We start from the raw sequence: 19019 nt of genomic DNA, 5'->3' as shown, positions 1-19019 counted from the left end.
CTGGTGTACTTCAGTGGCCTGGATCTTCCACTGCATTTATAATTCTACTGGCAACTGGAATTTTAAAAGTTTTCAATATTTGCATTAGCTTTTTCTCTACTGGCCAGGGATGCACGCATTAAGGAGTAACAAGATTTAGTGGGGGGGGGGGTTTGCCTTGGGGGGGTTTGCTCCTTAGTTGCTTTGGGGGTTTTTGACATTCAGAGCGGTCTGATGACTAGAATGAATTAATCTACTTCAGCACTAGAGGCAATGCAATTTCCACTGCTTTATATAATTCACTTTTCCAAGGGATCTAACACAGATGGGGTGCTGCCTGTGCATCATATTGCTTTGAGTTTTATAATAAATTCATGCCTATTTTCAGTTTGCCCAGCTTTAATGTACAGTAAGCAGGAAATGTTTTTGAAAAATAAACATTTTGAAGAATACAAAAAAGTCCACCATAATACCATCAGTATTAAAAACCCAAGGTTAGATAGAAATTGTTTTCCTTTGCCGCTGCAAGGGATGGAGAAATGAATGTATTATTCCAAGATGCTGCTGCAAAGGAACTTTCAGAAATAACAACAACAACAACAATTAGTACCACTATCTAGCTTTCTATTACACCTGTGTATGATTTAATCAGATGTCACCTTATTCTGGCTGCGTTTCTACAAAATATGTTATTTTTCCTTGTCTCTTTTGATAGTATGATTAAATCATTCAGTAACACCCAAAACAGATGCATCAGAACCACCTGTCCTCAGCTGAATCTTTATAGTAACTCTGCAGAGTCAAGTGTAAGAGGGGGATGCTATCTGAAGACTTGCAATTTTTACTCTTGAAGTATTGGGAAAATTAGATTTTCACTTAATTAAGGAACCCTAACATTAACTCTTTCTAGATGTTTTCATTTCATTATAACTATAACATAGCTAAAGTGATTTTTATTGAATTAGATATTTTGTTTTCTCTCTTGATAAAAGTGCCCTATTTTATATATTATGGAAGTGGGTCTTTTGCTTTCTCCCTTGTTAAGTGAATTCTGCTCTATATATATCACAAGTATGTAAAATATACTTCTTCATGTATAATTATTACTATTAAATATAGGCCTGTCTTGTTTCACATGTAAAACAAATAAAATAGTTAAAGAGAGAAATAGCTTACAAGGCCAAATGAAATTTTCAATGAAATTAAGTACTCTCTTAACCACTTGCAAGGGCAGAATTTGCTCTTTAACAAAGCAAAATATAATTATTGTTCCAGTAAAATTGTGCAATAACCTTAAACTTGGTAGTCCCATAATACATAGGCATCACATTGTGTTACTATTCACTTCATAAATATCATTTCTTTTTTGCTTGTATAAACAACCTTCAGTATTGCTCAGATTTTCTCAAGGGCTAATACTTTTTGTCAAAGTATATATTATTACACTTTAAATGAAATTGCAGTTATTTTGTTGAAGTATTTAGTATTGTCTGAGGTCACAAGTGAGTTTTTTCCCATTATCTATAAAATCATAATGAGGTAATACACTGAACATGGGAGAATTATCCTCTAGTTGGAAAAAATGCAGCTAGTTCAGACGATAACTATTGTTTAATCTCTAATGAAGCCTCTTAATTGTTCTTTGAACTTGTCTTGAGTCATTTTTTTTTTCTTTGTCCCTAAATTGAAATAGCTTCAGTGGCTTTTAGACAACTATGAAACAGCAGAAGGAGTGAGCCTTCCCAGAAGTACTCTCTACAACCATTACCTGAGACACTGTCAGGAGCATAAATTGGACCCTGTCAATGCTGCTTCTTTTGGAAAACTAATAAGGTCAATTTTCATGGGCCTACGGACCAGAAGATTGGGAACCAGGTTGGTTTAAGAAAATCAAGGTGTTGGATGTAAGAATCACTTCATCTAAGAGCAAATGTAATGCATCGGTGCCAACGTTAGAACATAAAAAGAATCTCATTAGATCAAGCCAAAAGTCTGATCGACAAGATGCAACCTAGAAACTTCACATAGCCTTTTTCCACTATAATTTGAGGAAGAGATATTTATGATATTGAGTCTACAAGTGCAGTAAAGCCATTAAGTATAGTTGTCATTGATAACTGTATGCTACGTGAATTTGTTTTCAGACAGATTCTGAAAACTTCGGTGATTTGGATAACTGGTGGTTATCATGCTTGGTAGCAGTGAATTCTTGTGTAAAAAATTACTTCTTTTTATTTGCCCTGAATGTTCCTGTATATGTTTCAGTGTATAACTCAAACAAGTAATATGAGAAAGGGGGAAAAAATTCTCTGTCCACATTTTCTACACCAAGCATACTTTTATATCCCTTTATATAACCTTTTTTTCCCAAGCTAAAGGTGCTATAGTCTTCCATAGTGTACCACTCTAGACATCTAATTATTTTGGGTACCCTTTATGTATCTTTTCCAGCTTTACAGTAGTCTTTTAGAGATGTGGTAACTCGAAGTTTGCACAATATCCCCAAAGTGTTTGCATTATAGATTCACCTAAGGCATTACTCTATTGGCAATTTTATTTTCAGTTGCTTTTGTAGTGATCTGTGGCATAGAATTTACTGTTGCAAGTTGGTTGTTTAAATGTTAATGGAGCTGTTTCCTATGATTCAAAGGGGGAATATTACTACCAGTTCAAAGTACATTAGTATGTATTTGAGTTTGGGTTTTATACTCCAGTGTAGATCACGTTGCATTTATTGCATTAAACTGCATTTGTCATTTTAAGTTTATTCACCTATTTCAGTCTTTGTGATTGTACCACTATGAATAATTTGTATCATAAACAAACTACAATCTCATTACTTGCCCCTAACTCCAGTGGTCACAAACAGAAGTCCTTGGGGAGCCACTTTGCACATGTCTTCCTTATAAAAGTTGTCTATCTATTCCTATGGATTGCTTGCTATATCAGTTACCAGTCCTTGAGAGGACTTAACACTTACCTCATGACTGCTGGATTTTTCTAGGAGTTTTTGGTGGGTGTCTGTCAAAGCTTTTTGAAAGTATGCACTATTATATCATTCCATCTGCATGGTTAACAAAGTCTGGAAGTTTAGTGAGAACATCTACATTTGTAGAAGCTGTGTCGGTTCTTCTTCAGCAAGACCTATTTTTTTCTGTATCTGACTTTCTCTTTAATAATAATTTTCTACCAATACATATAGAATATTTGTCATAGTAACTAGTTGGCAATGTCCTGTATACCCCTGTGAGGTTCTCTGTTTTTCAAGGACTAGATGCACTACAGCATAGAAGATAACTGTACAAAATACTTTACTGTAGGACACATCTTTCCTGTTTCCTTGGGTTAACTCCACCCTCCTAGGCTTTGCAAGTTGATGTAGCCACATAAATAAGTTGCTGATGGTTAGTCCTTATAACAAACAAGTCTTAAAGTTTGTAAAGTGGCATACAACCTTTGCCTCCCTCCAAAAGTTCTTGCACTTGTTAGGATTAGGTGCTGCCTCAATGTTGTTGCTCCTTGTCTAATTGCTACAGAACTCCAGGCCAGACTCTAAACCAAGCTCCAGGCAGGAATCACGCCACAATGGGCTGTTTACATTGTTTAATTTTATAGTTTTTGAGGCTAAGTGCTAATTTTAGGGAGTTGTTGCTTTTGGTTTCAAATTACTTAAAGAGTCTTTCATTGTATACTATCCAGAACCATTGATTAGTTTATTTTTGTCACCAAGAAGATCAATTCAGATGCAACCGGAGCTGTGAATGCAAAGAACTCATTGAGTTTTTCTGAAATTACTCATCCTTCCTTTGTATAACTTCAGGGCCCCTCTTATCCAGCAGCCCAGCTCAATCTCCTGCTACAAATATAAACTGGTTTTTTAAAAAATGTTTGTCTCACAGTTCTTTTCCATATACTTCACAAAGTCTTTTTTTTTTCCTTGCATTTCTTTGGGGTCCTTTTTGTTTTCATTGAGCAAAACCCATGTTTAAAAGAATTCATGTCTCTAATAGTTCTTTGGCTATACTAGCTCTCGATAGTCATACTAATATCTTGGATTTGGTAACAACTTTTTGATCTAACTATTCTTTTCAACTCTGCATCTATTATTGTGGTTTTGAATAAACTTCAAGCATGAAAGAAAGACTCTAGCTGCAGTTGTAGTGTACAGAAATTGAATCATGAAAAGACACTAGCCTGTTTGGCAACAGAAAAATTTCAGAAGTACAAAAATATATTTTCAAAACATCCAAAAAGGCAATCCCTTTATGGCCTGAGCTAGCAGTGACTGACTAGGAAAGAGGGCATGGGGGATGGGGCAGGTAGATTAGTGAAAATGTTGACCTACTGTGCACCAGAGGGCATTAGATCAATTCATGGAAGGTAAACTTAATGATTTATTTGGTTCAATTTATTTTGGTGCCATCTGACTCCAAACTGACTCTGGGCAGCTCACAATAAAGGAAAAACAAGATAGAATATGATAAAGAAAAATACAACAGAATAAACAAGATGGCAAATCCAGGCAGCCAACATGCAGACATATGCAGCATATGTTACACATTCAGAAAGGGAGTCCATAAGTTATCAGTAGCTACAAGTAATAATGGCTATCTGCTGACTTCAGGATCTGAGTGCCAATTGTTATAGGACAGTAAGTAATTTTTAAAATGTTGCCTTCATATAGGACAATAAATGAGAAAGAAGTATTATCTTCATATTGACTTCCTATGCAATTCAGGTTATGGTTTCTCTATAGATAGTTCTTTGTTGTGGAAACAGGATGTTGAACTTATCTAGTATTGCTTTTCTCATGTTCTTTAAATGGCCCCATGAGAAGTAAACGTGCTCAATGGTCTCCAGAAACCATGGAGTGCAAATGAACTATGTGAATGGATTTATGGAATATAGGATTTCAGCATGACTAGCTAGTTAGAACCCCAAACAGGAGTTTTTGTCCTAGGTTTCTGTTAATGAGAACAGCTATAAAAATAAAGTGTGTTTGTAACCTAAATAAACTGCAGAGAAAATAAATTAAAATATATGTTCAGCATGTTCACAAGAAATCTTATATTAAGATACAACTAAGAGACATATTTTAACAAATGAGATTGATATTAGATAGGAACAAATTTATTTTCCATTTTTTCCAAACAGTTTTGTTCCTTTGTCCCAGTTAAGTGATCCTCTTTCCACGGCACCTATTGAGTAGAAAATTCCTTAGCATCAAGGATACAATTTCCCTTTGAAAGCAAGCTGTGAGGTTTGCAGTTTATTCCAGATAAATATTACCAGCACAGATAACAAATATTGAGGAACAAAAGAGAACTTCATGTATTGATCTAGTAAAGACTTCCCCAATTGGTAGTTGAAAGTCAGGGACATTTTTTCTTATTTTTGGTTGTTTCTTTTAAATTTTTTTTAATAATACTTTTATTAAAGTTTATATATATATAATTTTATATAATCTTATATATATATATAAGTTTATAAGGTTATAAGGTTTATAAGGTATATAAAGTATATATACACACACACACACACATACTAATACAAAACTAAGAGACCTACAAGCAAAAAGAAAAAAAGAGAGAAAAAAAGAGAAAAGAGAGAGAGAAAAGGTGACTTCCCCCTCCCTCCAAACAAGTATATGCATTAACAGTAACTTAACGCCTTCTCTAATATTACTTAAAAAAAGCCCCCTTCTTCCTCTTTCTCATCCATAAACAATAACCAAATTATGAAAAATATTCAACAATCAATCTAATCAACAAAAACATTAAGAGCACCAATGATAACAAACTATATATTTTAAGCTTAAATAAATAGGTCTATTTTGCATTTTAACTTCTAAATTTTTTCTAAAAAGTAAAATCTAAAAGATCTCTCCCCTTAAGCACACAAAAGATCAATAATAATAGCATGTATTTTAAACTAAACCAAACAAATCACTTTTACAGGTATAAATCATTATCTTACAGTCCTGGTCTAATTCAATATTAACAATCCAAGATCAAAACATAGACAATTTAACCCTGATCTGATAGATCTATTTTGAATTTCTTTCTCTTCTTTTTGGAAGGCTCAGTCTTCAGTCGCTTCTCCACATAAAAACCCAAGTAGTAATCTTTTATTATTCTCTCCCTGTCTATTTTCAGAAAAGTTTTCAGAGATTTGATGTTTCCCTTCTGTGGGTCCAGATAACTCTCAAAGTCACTCTTCTGATCCATTACAGCTTCTTTCTCCATATCATTCTCATAATCAAGCAACTTTGAGTCCATCTTCAGATCCACAGCATCTTTTTTCCATATCTTCCATGTCTCTTTTATAATTTGGCATTTCTTTAAAGCCATTTTAAGGTCTTTATTCAAGTCGACCTCAGCTTCTATTTTATCCAATAAAAACTTTTCTTCTTCTACAACCTCTGTTAGTCCCAATTTTAAAAATAGTTCCTGGACACACTGATTCCAAACAGCTGAATTCTTCTTTGAAAGAAGGATACTCCTCCATTGTGTTAAAAGATACCTTTTCCTTTAATTGTACTCTGGTTCTCTAGTTAACCCTCAAAGCTGAATGTTATCTGGTGTTTTTTTTCAGAAGCAAAACTTTCCCAGGACAGATTTTCTTGCAGTTAAATCCAAAACCACTTACTGTGTTTTGTTAGACATTTAAAACAATCCTTTAAAAAGCAGTTTCAAATCCATTTAGCCTCTTAACTGTCCCCAGTCAGCATTCTTAATTCCCTTTCACTGTTTCCAAACGTTAAAATATATATTTTTTATTTTTAAAGTTACTTTAACCTTCTTTTTCCCAGAATAGAAGGAAATTCTCTCTGTCTACAGCCACTTGCCTTTTAGGAGGTTTTTAATTGCCAAGTAAATCACGAATAGATAGTTTACAATGTTAGTTAAAAGAGGAAGTAAAAGCAAGTCCTTTTGAAGGTTCCGCACTGCGGCTTGGGCTCGATGTTTTTCCATCGACTCCCAGAGTGCTCCACCCACTGGAGATTGCTAGATTGCAATCTCTTCATAGGGAGGCTCTGTAAGGAGTACCTGTGGGTGATCCTGTCATCTCCTTTATCTAGAGATGATTCCCAAGAGCTGAACCGATTGCCAGCTCCTATACTTGCCATGGGCATCAGCTCCACAAAAAACAGAGCCGTATTCAATCCTCCATCTTTCTCGGAAGTCAAAATTCAGTGGACTTTTAATGATGCTAGGATTAAAATAGCTGCACTTGATTCTGATTATAACAGCCTGACTTCTAGATGAAACTTTAATTTGCAATCACTCCACCTCAGATTTGATATTGTGTGTGTGTGTGTTCAAATGGCATCTTCTGTTTGTCACCGTTGGTTTGGCTTAGAAGGGAGAGTTGGAATACCAGCCATGCTCTATGAACTGACTATTTGGAAGCAGCCTTAATGCTAATATAACTTAGGATTCAGTTTTAAAACCTGTGCTATTTCAGAAACAGCCCAGAGGTTGTGTATTTATTGTTAATGTTTGCTTTTTCCCAAAGGGGGAATTCCAAATATCATTACTATGGGATTCGTGTCAAGCCAGACTCTCCTCTTAATCGACTACAAGAGGACATGCAATATATGGCTATGAGACAACAACCCATGCAGCAGAAACAAAGGTAAAGTAAAGTAAACAAAGGTAAAGTGCTTAGCACTTAGTATATTTTAATGATGGTGAGGAGAGGACGTTGCAATATCTGGAATGTATGAAAAATAAACTTGCGCACACGATCAACAATTGTGGACTTGGATAATTGGAATATTTTTGATATGGACAGAGATAATGTTTTGTAGGAATGGCTGGCCTTATTAGGGCTTGAAATAAAAGTAGGGCTGGGCTTGGTTAGTGTGACATAGAAGAGCAGGACTATAGGCTAGGCAAAAAAAACATCCTAGAAGAATGCAGTGGTAAGGCAATTCAGTACTGGTGCTAAACAAAGTAAAATAATAGGAACAGAATCTCTTTGGAGGTCTTCTAGTTCAACTCCTTGTCCAGTGCAAGAATCCTCATATCCTGGGTAAATGGCTGTCCAATCGTTCCTCAAAAACCTACAGTGATGGAGCAATCATCACTTCAGCAGGCATGTTCCACTACTTAATAATGTTCACAGTCAGAAAATTCCTCCTTATTTCAAGTTTGGGGCTCCCTCTGTAAGTCTTCATTGTTTCTCACCTTCCAGTGTGATGGAGAATAAATCCACACCCTCTGCCTTATGATATCCATTCATGTATTAGAAGACTGCTATCATGTCTCCCTTTAGCCTTCTCTTCTTATGGGCTAAACATATCAAGTTTGTTTAACGACTGTTTGTAGGATTTAGCCTCCAAGCCTCTTACCATCTTTGTTACTTTTCTCTGCATTCTTTCCAATTCCTCAGCATTCTTTTTGTACAGGTAATCTTCACTTAACAACCCTAATTAGGACTGGAATTTCCATTGCTAAGTGATGGGTGTTTTGGTAGTCCCAGTTGCGGTCATTAGGCAAGGACCTCATGCTTCTCCTATGCTGCTGCACTTGTCTCTGCTTCAACTCCTCCAACCCACCTATCTCCCTCTGCCCTCTATGCCCTTTTGGCTGCCCTGCACTCTGCTGCCTACCCCCTGATGCCCCCAGCTAACCTTCGCTGTATTCTTCCTCCCGCTGCTGACAAGGTAGCTGCTGGCTCTTCGCACCTCATTTAATGAATGGTTGCTAAGTGAAGACTATCTGTATTGTGGTAACCAGAATTGGACATAGTATTCCAGGTGCAGTGTGACCAGTGCAGTGTAGAGTGGTACTATCACTTCCTCTGATCTTGACACTGTACCTCTGTTGATGCAGCCCAAAACTACATTGGCTCTTTTGGCAGCTGTGGCACACTGCTGGCTCATATTTAATCTGTGGTCTACAAGGGCACTTGGATCCTTCTCACAAGTACTATTACCTTGTACCTCTGCATCTAATTTTTCCTGCCTAAGTGCAGAACCTTACATTTCTCACCATTGAACATTTTGTGTTCAGGTCTGTCAAAACCCTTTTGAGTCTGTCTTCTAGGTGTTAGCAATCCTTTCCCCCCAGCTTTCTGTATTGTTGCCAAGAAAACTACATAGGTATGCCTATGAAGTCACTGAGAGACATGTTTAACGTGAAGGAGATGTTACTGTTTAGAAGTTAAGTGCCATATTTTTAATAATAATAATGATAACAATAATAATCTGCAAGAAGATCACACAGACTGACCACAAACAACAGCATGACAAAGTAGCAACAATGGTGCATTGGATTATCTGCAAGAAATACCATTTGCCTGCAAGCAAGAACTGGTGGGACCACAAAACAGACAGTCATAAAAAATGAAGAAGCTAAAGTGTTCTGGGACTTCAGAATACAGACAAGCACCTGCCACACAACACCCCAGACTTAAAAGTTGTTGATAAGAAAGACAAAAGAGTCTGGATAGTGGACATCCTGTAACAATACCTTTAACACCATCAACCATCAAACAAGACATCTGCCTATCCCAGGTCCTTGGGAAGGACTTGATAGGTGGATAAAAATGTCAAATCCAGTGTAAACATCTGGCTGACTGTGTGACCAACCATAGTAATAAAAATGTGATGCTGTTCTTACTATAAAAAGAATTTATTAAAATACTTCAGTATTTTATCTTAACCGAATCCTCTCAAGTTAGCAATAACATTCATATGTTATTGAACAAGGCAGTGTTTTTAAATGGATATATAAAGTATGCTACTCTAGAGCAAAGTTTACGATACTAGTCTAACAAAAAAAAGTACATTATTAATCACAATGTATATGTGCAACAGTTACATAACAAATAAAAATAGCCCTGTTGGATCAGGTCAAAGTTCATTTAGTCCAGCATTCTGTTTTGCACAGTGGTCAACCAGATGCCTCTAGGGTTCTTGCAAGCAGGAGATGGAGATGTACCTTTTTCCTGCTGCCGTTTCCCTGCAAGAGATTTCAGTTCTCCTTTCCACAGGAATTCTACTGTGTGAAGAAGTACCTTTGATTGTTCTAAATCTCTTCATGAATTTCACTAGATGGCCCTGGTCCCAAGTGTTTTAAAAGAAGGAGAAAAAATTCTATCCCTATGCTCTATGCCAGGGGTTCTCAAACTACGGCCCGTGGGACGGATACGGCCCGCCAGGGTCATTTATCCGGCCCGCTCGCCTGATTGGCCGCCGCTGCTGTCTGTCAGAAGCGGAAGTGTCGGGGCTGTGTCGGGAGCTGCAGGCGATGCACGAGGAGGGAGATCGCAGAGCTGGACTATTCTACATGACAGGTACGCCGGGTCCGGCAGCTCTCCTCTTCTCATACTCCGCGGGAGGGACCCTAATGTTTTTTTCAAACTATAGTCCAGCCCCCCAACATTCTGAGGGACCGTGAACTGGCCCCCTGTTTAAAAAGTTTGAGGACCCCTGCTCTATGCCGTGCATGATTTTATACTTTCCAATCGTGTCCTCCCTAGTTTTTTTCCCCAAGCTAAAGAATCCCAGAGGCTCTTCTGATAAGAAATCACTTGATCACTTTGCTTGCCCTTTTTTCCAGATACAGATTTATACATGAGCATTACAATATTGTCAGTTGCATTTTCAACCCCTTTCCAAATGACTTTTAGTATGGAATTTGCCTTTTTCATTGCTGCGACACACTGAGCTGACATTTGCATTGAGCTATCCACTATGACTGCAAGATTTTCTCCTCATTTAATTAAAGTTCAATAGAAGCGAATATGTATAGCTCAGGGTTGAACTGTGGAATTCTTGGGTTCTCTGAGCTTGGTTGTTTTCTTGCAAACTTTTCGTTACCCGGCTAGGTAACATCTTCTGTGCTAGAATGGAATGGGGTTTGCTTTCTGTTTATATGCAGTGGCATGCCCTGCCAGTGTTGGTGGGGGTGGGGGTTTTGTTTTGTTTTATTTTTCCCCCCTCTGGAATACCACTACCAGAACTACATCTTAAATTGTTATAGCAAATTAAAACTCATAGGCAACAATTCACATAATCGTTCTATTATTTAAATATTTCACTTTTAGTAGTTCAGAAGCTACAGTATTGAAACAATAAATCAGTATGTCTGAGCCAATATTCACTTAAATTCAAGGCATCTGTAGATAATAGCAGGCAGTCTTTTGTGGTTTATCAGTGAGACATATTATAATGATTCATATCTTTATTCTGTCTGTACACATAAGGCATGTAGTGAGTTATTGATTACTGTTTTGTGCTTTAGTTAAACATTTGTCCAAAATTTCAGCCCCTGCTTCCTACATCACCATCAATTTTATAGCTGTAGTTTTCCAAATTTCAGAACACTCACTAACATAAAAGGCATGGGGGGAATTGATAATTCTAGCCTACAACTCTACAGTATTAATTTGGTTGCAGTACTACTGTAACTCGCTTTCTTAATTTTTCCCTTAAATTCTGGAATTGTTTTATTGTGATAAATAATTGCAGCCTTAAAACAGTTGTTACTTTGATTTGTTATTGTTAAACTCATGGTTTGAGTTACCAAATAGAATAATTAAACCAAAAAGGGCAACCTCTTGGGGAAATGAGTACAATTTGTGTTTTTGAGGTCAGGTTGAAGCTGCCATGAAATGAGAACCATTTTAACTATTCATAGAATAGTTATCACAGAGACTTGGTTATTCTCAACATAGCTACTGTATTTAAAACAGTGCTTATAACAATACATTGGTTTTGTTCCTGTTAAACAAATGTGTTGCTTTCTTGAACACCCTTTAAAATACACTGATTTCTTCCTCTGAGCTATAAATTCATTTTATACCTATTAAATTTCTGCCTTTGTCAGCATTTGTTTATTTGCTTGCATTTGTATGCTACCTACTTGGATTTCCCATTACTAATGCCCACAAAACTATACTGTGATGTTGGAGGAAAATGTTGCCTTAGCAGGTTGCAGGTGATAGAATAGAGAGATCAGGGATCTCTCAGATCATTTATTTCCCTAAATAAGGGAAATAAAACCAGGGCACTAGAGCAGCAATTGCCAAAGACACTCACTGAGCTCTCACTGCTTATTTAATCCATGTGTCTACTTTCAACACTTAGACTACCAAAATTGCCCAGCCAATTGAGTAAAGAAGCATAACTAGGAACAATGCAAAGGCCACTGTCACTGGGCAATACCTCTGCCACCTAAGAAGGAAGGAGAAATATTTCCTTTTCTACTACCTTTTCTTAAAAGTTGGAGCTTTAAAATCTCAACCTTCTGCCTTATTGTGTAGAAGAGGGGAAGTGTAGTCAAAATAAAGTGGTTTACTTCCTGTTTTTTGAAGTATATGCAATAGGTGCCTTCCCTTCCAAGAGGTAGACAAGAATGGTTTAAGAAAGTATGTAAATACCATTGCGCTTTTAAAAAGATAAAGGCTAAAGGAATAATTAGGAAAATATAGAAGCTGGAACTTTAAATATACCTTATTTGCCTAGTAGCTGATTAACTCCAATGATTGTAACACTTGTATTTGCTGTAAAGATGTGCATGCTACTCTGACTGGGAGGGAGCTAAGGCTGAGGTTGCTGCCTCAAGAAGGAATGGGAGAAGTATATGATTTTGCTGGACTTGTCTAGAGCATACAGAGCTTGATAGTCTGGAATGGAATGGAAGACAAGGCCAGTAGGCCATCCAACAAGCTTTCGTCCTGAGTTTCTCTCCTCAGTTATTTCTCTCCTTTGGAGCATGTGGAAAATGAATGGAGAATTGGGGAGAAAGCCAAGAGTTTTTTTTGGGGACACACTGGTGTCAGCCTCTGGATTAGTTCTACTATGTTAATTAAGAGAAACCATATAATGCAGGATAGTAAGCTGTTCATTTTAAATAAATAGCTGGAGGATGCTGGGAATTGATATGCGCAGTTTGAACACACACTGAAAATCATAGCTAAATCAATTCTGTAATTATCCGGTAATCCATTTACTTGCTACAGTATAGTGTTAAAAGAATTCAAAACTATCTGTAACCTTACAGCCTACATGCATTCTACATGTGGTGCCAGTAAAAAAGCAAATGTGGACATTTGTGTTGAACAGCTGAAGAAACCTTTTTACTGATAATTTCATGGATTCTGTCACAAACATTTCTGAAAACAATGTAAAGGTACATCATCTTGCTGAAAAAAAACCCTATAGTAATCTTGTAAAATGCTGTTTTGCCTATGTTGCCTTAGGTACAAGCCTATGCAGAAAGTGGATGGAGTGTCAGATGGTTTTACAACAAGTGGTCAGCAGACAGGCACATCTGTTGAACAAACTGTGATTGCTCAAAGTCAGCATCATCAACAGTTTTTAGGTATGTGAAAAAACATGGTAATCTTTGGCTAAAATAATCCATTGTAATTAATAGGACTATTCCAGAATATTTAATAGGATTGTTCCAACCTGAAAACAAAAGAGGTGTTGAGTGTTTCATTCAGTTTATATGGTCAAGTGCATTGTCAAGTGATTTTCTGACTTTTTTTTTTTAAACTGGAGAATTAAGGCCACTTTACTCTTCTGTTCTATAACTTTACTCCCTGAAATAGGTTGATTTAAAGCAATGCTGGGAATTTGGGGCCTTCGAGATGTTGCTGAGCTATAATCCTGGCATTCCTGGTTGTGCTGGCTGGGACTGTAAAATCCGTAGCTTAGCAACATCTGAGGGTCTGAATATAGCTTAAAAAACCAAAACAAGGGTAGATAGGATATATTCAGTGCTATTGTTAAAATATTGCCTTTGCACAAATGCTGTCTTTTAGCAACATGAACTATTTTAGAATTATTTGTTCTTTGAATCAATTCTTGTTAATCACTGACAGCTCTTGTATATGTTTGTGTGCGTATGCGTGTGGACACGCACACACATGCTCAGTTACTGATCTATGGTAATGCCATTTTCACATAAACCATCTGGAATATTCAAGGCTAGAGATGTGTATTCTCTTCAGTTCGGGCAATTCATAGTCTAAGAGTCAACTCAAATACATTAATAAAATGTAGAGGATGCAGTGGGAAATAGATAATTAATGAATACCTTGGCTCAGCCAAAGTTGGCATATTGAGAGATAATGTAGTCCTGTCAGTAGATGCCATACCATTGCCAAGAAGAGTGCAAACAAGGATGCACTACCTGAGGAAATTAAAGCTCCCTGTCTTTGAGACAATATTTTCAAGTGTTGATAGTTTCAAGTATTGATAGACAATATTTTCAAGTATTTTTCCTTTCCCTTTTATTCTTTGTAAATATGTCCTGTTATAAATTTTAACTGTATATTTATTTATTGTTTTAATATGTTGTAAGCTGCCCAGAGTCCCCCATTGGGGGGAGATGGGCAGGGACAAGTTTAATAAATAAATAGTGTTTTCCTCAGTGGCATAGAGTCTGAAAAATTAGGTATGCCACAGATATAATATTTCAGTGAACTTCTGTTACTGTGGGCAATAGCACTGAAGAAATTAACCCTGGCCAGAGAGAATTTAGTTGAATATATGAGAATTCAACCAAACCAAGTCTGCTACTGAGTTTGGCCAAGTGCTCCTTTTAAGATGCATTCAAATCAAATCCATTTATATTGCAGTCATTAACTAAAGCAAATATGATAATAGGCCTAAAGAGGAGACAAAAAGGATTAAAATTAGTGACTCTAAGACACATTGTTTCTGTATCTCAGTTGAGAAGTAATTAAGCAAATGCAATTTTAGCTGTGTGAATTTTAGAATGCAGTTCCCAATTCAAGGGAAATCAAAGCTATGCTTTGTTCCGTAATGGTTAGACTTTATTTGAAGTGATGTACTCACTTCTAGCTTTACTTTCAAATAGATATAAATAAATTAGAATGGGTGTAGATGAGGGCATTGAAGATGAGCAATGATATATAAAATATAATCCTATGAGGAAAGTTGGAAAAAATTGCATATCTTTAACCTGGAAGAAAAAGAGTACATGATAGCGCTGTTCATATACCTGGAAAGCTGACATATACAGTAGGACAGAAACTTGTTTTATACTGCCCAATAAATCTGGACTAGATCTAATGGACTGAAGTTATAAGAGGGTAGAACAGAGTAGAATATTAGGAGAAACATCTGCCTCTTTGGAGATATTCTAGCTCTGTATTTCCTATATCACCAGACCCTTTCAAAATTTATTTTATTATTCCAGTGAATGGGGCACATAACATTTAACAGATTTGGTTATTTTGTTTAAAATATTTAATTTAGAATTATAGACTGTGGATTCAAATTGCAAACAAATTAAATTATAATAAAACATATTGCCAAATATTAATCCTTTTGGTTTTGAATCCAATACATTGACCTTTGGGGTATTTATTTCTTAATATTATTCACTGTTTTCTTAATTACATTATGATTGACACAGTCCACAATATATTTCTTCTGTTGGGTTGTCATGGAAACAGATGCATCTCGAGCACTTCCAGAGTTTGGAGAAGTTGAAATCTCTTCGCTGCCAGATGGTACTACTTTTGAGGATATTAAGTCTTTACAGAGTCTCTATCGAGAACACTGTGAGGTAAGGAAGAGAGATTTTACAAAGCAAGGCATTCTACCTTTGAGTCCCTCTTATAAAAGTCAGAGTTCAGATGTGACACAGGGAAATATCTCCATTGTCTGAAAATTTGAATGTTGTCAAGTGAAACAATGTTACACATAACAGATATTGTGTGTCTGAAAAGCTGTGGTGGTAGCCAAAGAATGGAAAGCTGGTTTTGCTGTTTAAAGTCTTCCTTGCATCATGTTAAGGTTTTTGCCATTGTAAAGATCAACCATAGTTAAGGTTAAGAATAGCAGTGGAAAAATTGAAGACCCTGGATATAAAACAAAAAATAGTGTTGCAAACAAAATTGTCGCAAACCCTGCTGAAAGATCTGGAGCATTAAATAATTATTGGATCAAGCTATTATTTTTAATATGAATTATCTAGCCAACAGATGAAGACCTTGCCTACATTCTATAATGTGGGGAGAGAGCAGCCCAGTGCCACCAGCTGTTTAGGATTTACTTTCACATTAGCCTATCAAGCAGAGCTACTGTCAGAGGATTGGAGAAATTATCTAAAAGTTCTGGACAACATCAGGTTACCCACTCCTGTTCTAGAAGCTGGTAGATTTGATAATTACTTTGTACTTTATGAGGAGGGTACCTTCTGTTGTCAAGGAATCCAATCTACTTCCGTATGTGGACAATGTCAACTCAGAAATTAACATTGTCTCCTTTCTAACTTGATAATTATGGAGTTCCTTTAGAATTACTATTTACATTATATCATTCAATTTATGTAGGGCAGCCTTTCCATTGTAACTGACTGTCTGTATTTTTACTGAACCTCTGTGTAAGGTGGGATAAATTATTTTTTCTGCATATCAGAAATTATTATGAGGATAATTCTTGTAAATGCCATGCAATAAATCTGTTTATGAAAATGATCAAATCAAAAGACCCAACCACTGCAGAACTGTGCAATGCAAACATTTTTACTCAGAAATTAGTCCTGTTGAGCTTGGTGGGGTTTATTTCCTTATGAGTGCATTTAGGTCTGTAGCTATGGTATTTATCATTAAATAAAGTCAAAATACAAACCTGTATTTGCTTTGGATTTTTAGGCAATATTGGATGTTGTAGTGAACCTTCAGTTTAGCCTAATAGAAAAATTGTGGCAGACTTTCTGGCGCTATTCTCCCTCAACAACAACTGATGGCACTACTATTACTGAGCCAAGGTTAGTATTTACATTAGACCTTGTGTATTTGGTTTATAAATAAATAAAATAAAATCTACCTTTTACATCAGAAGGAATGCTATGCTTTAAATTATTAAAATAAAATTTCATTTTATTATGATGACTGCAGCATATATTTGTATGCATATCATTTTATTTTCTGTGAATAGGACCCAGTTATTTTTTCATGGAATAATACCAAATTCAAAGCCCATTCTTATCACTGCTGCATAAAATTGTGCACATTGGTTAAAACTATGGAGGCCATGTATCAGCCATTACAGCACAAAATGCCTCAGGGCAATTGAATATGTTTCAGACATCTCTAATGTTTTATTTGTAAAAGCCTTGAAATCCATTGTTCTTTTTTATCTTCATGTAAATGCATTTTCATTTATTCATTGAATACATTTGTTCACACCAGCAATCTGAGTGAAATAGAAAGTCGACTTCCGAAAGCAAAGCTGATAACTCTGTGCAAAAATGAGTCAATTCTGAAATGGATGTGTAACTGTGACCATGTGATGTACCAGGCTTTGGTGGAGATTCTCATTCCTGACGTCCTTAGACCTATTCCTAGTAAGTTGAATATAGATGACGTCTTGTAAGGATTTTTTTTCCTACTGGTGATCTTTTGCCTACTGTACCTCCCAAGGAATCCATTAGGAGTGATTTTAAAAGCTATAGAAATAGTGTGAATATTATCATTTTTTATCTGCAGTGTAGAAAAATACATCATACAGTAATAAATGTTTGACAACTCTTTTTTAACATAGGTTTCAACATGTTTGTGGCAGATGTTATTTGAATTGGGGGTTTTTTTGGTGCCACAGAAACATACTCTTTGTTTTATAGAACAAAAGAAATATTCCTTGAACTTCTCTGGTCTGTGAAATAGATGTGAGGGTTCAATAAGATGTGTTTCAAATATCAAGTTTGCTTTATATTTTTCCAGCTTCAACTAGTAGAGCACCTAGCATATAGTGGTCTATCTCCAGCTGTGTAATATGTCTGTAGTACTTTCTCACTAAAACAGCTTTTCAGTGACGTGTTCTTGTTGACAAATTATACAACTGTGCTTTCTCTTCTTGCATGGTTATATCACAACCTGTGTCTGTATACTTATAGAAGAAGCTGTGATCCATCTAAATTCAGTGTTTAAATCCATCCTAACACTACCATAGATGTAGTGTTAACATTTTCTTTTACTCTGTTAATTTTGCTAGCTTCTCAGTCTTTTAAAAATGCAGCATTGGTACAACATCTGCTTGCAAATATTATAGGTTGGCTAGCCATCAATTTTTTTAAAAAAAATCTTACTAAGAGGAGAGTTTCCTTTTCAGAGAGACAATTATTTAGACCAATGCAATATAGTTTCTTGTTTCATATAGAAAATTGATTTACTGGGGTTTTTAACACAGCACATTTCTATTATAAAACATTATCTAAGCACTATAATAAATACTGAAGATTTTCTGTCCCATTAATAGTAATAGTCAATAGTTTTGAGCAGAAAAAAAGTAAATGTAATTGCACGATCATTGTGTTTCTGTGAACAGTTATTTTGTAATTCAGTTAGATGTGCTTGTTTCTCAAAGAGATATGGAGCAAATAAAGTGTTTGTCTTTGGAAGCCAGTAGAAATACTACCATGATAATTGTTAAAAACGTTCAGAAAACATGCATATCCAACTTCAGAAGAAAGTACCCCTGACCTTCACTTATGAAAGAGACTGAATAAATTCATACTCTTTTTGGTATAAATTGAGTGTTCTTATGGAGCATAGTCCATATGTCAGTGATGGATTCTGCATTTTTCTAAAATTTAGAATTCTTGTAACTAAACACATGGAAATTATGTATGTTGTAAGCACTGAAAGCAACAGACGTAACAATATTTAACATCGGAAATCTGAATACCAACGTTTCCTATGGTCTAAAAATTAGTCTGAATGAAATCCCCATCTCATTGTTTTGACGTGCTGGACTGTTCTTCTATGAGATTTCACTCTGAGCCTTAACTGAAGTACCAACAACAATTTGCAGGTGATATTTTTTCCTGGTTATCTACAATTAATCAGGAATTGGATCTGTGTTTTCTTTCTATGCCATTAATAGGTGTTTTTTTCCATTCCATTGTTTGTTTGCTTTGTATTTTATCAAGCTGTATTTATTCGTTCATCGTAGAATGTAAATACCTCATTTTCATCCTAAAAAGGACCTCAAGACATATATATCAAAATTAAACTATAAAACATAACTGACAATCTTCAAACTA

At 35.9% G+C, this 19019-nt stretch overlaps 1 protein-coding gene across 2 annotated transcripts in view; it reads left to right on the top strand.

The window, feature by feature from the left end:
- Window positions 1–19019, top strand: part of RFX3 (regulatory factor X3) — a 153242-nt gene that overhangs the window by 107084 nt on the left and 27139 nt on the right. For both annotated transcript variants that reach the window (XM_088129962.1, XM_088129961.1), the window contains 6 exons: window positions 1673–1854; window positions 7498–7617; window positions 13195–13316; window positions 15424–15536; window positions 16627–16742; window positions 17167–17321. In XM_088129962.1, the coding sequence (XP_087986088.1) occupies window positions 1673–1854; window positions 7498–7617; window positions 13195–13316; window positions 15424–15536; window positions 16627–16742; window positions 17167–17321 (808 nt within the window). The remainder of the gene's footprint in view (window positions 1–1672; window positions 1855–7497; window positions 7618–13194; window positions 13317–15423; window positions 15537–16626; window positions 16743–17166; window positions 17322–19019) is intronic.

The sequence above is a fragment of the Python bivittatus genome, unplaced genomic scaffold, assembly GCF_059951505.1.
Source record: "Python bivittatus isolate LINGU-HERP-01145 unplaced genomic scaffold, Pbiv_v1 ctg000850_np1212, whole genome shotgun sequence".
Classification (NCBI taxonomy): Eukaryota; Metazoa; Chordata; class Lepidosauria; order Squamata; family Pythonidae; genus Python; species Python bivittatus.
The sequence above is the reverse complement of the archived record's forward strand: the minus strand, read 5'-3'. Positions and strand labels throughout refer to the sequence as shown.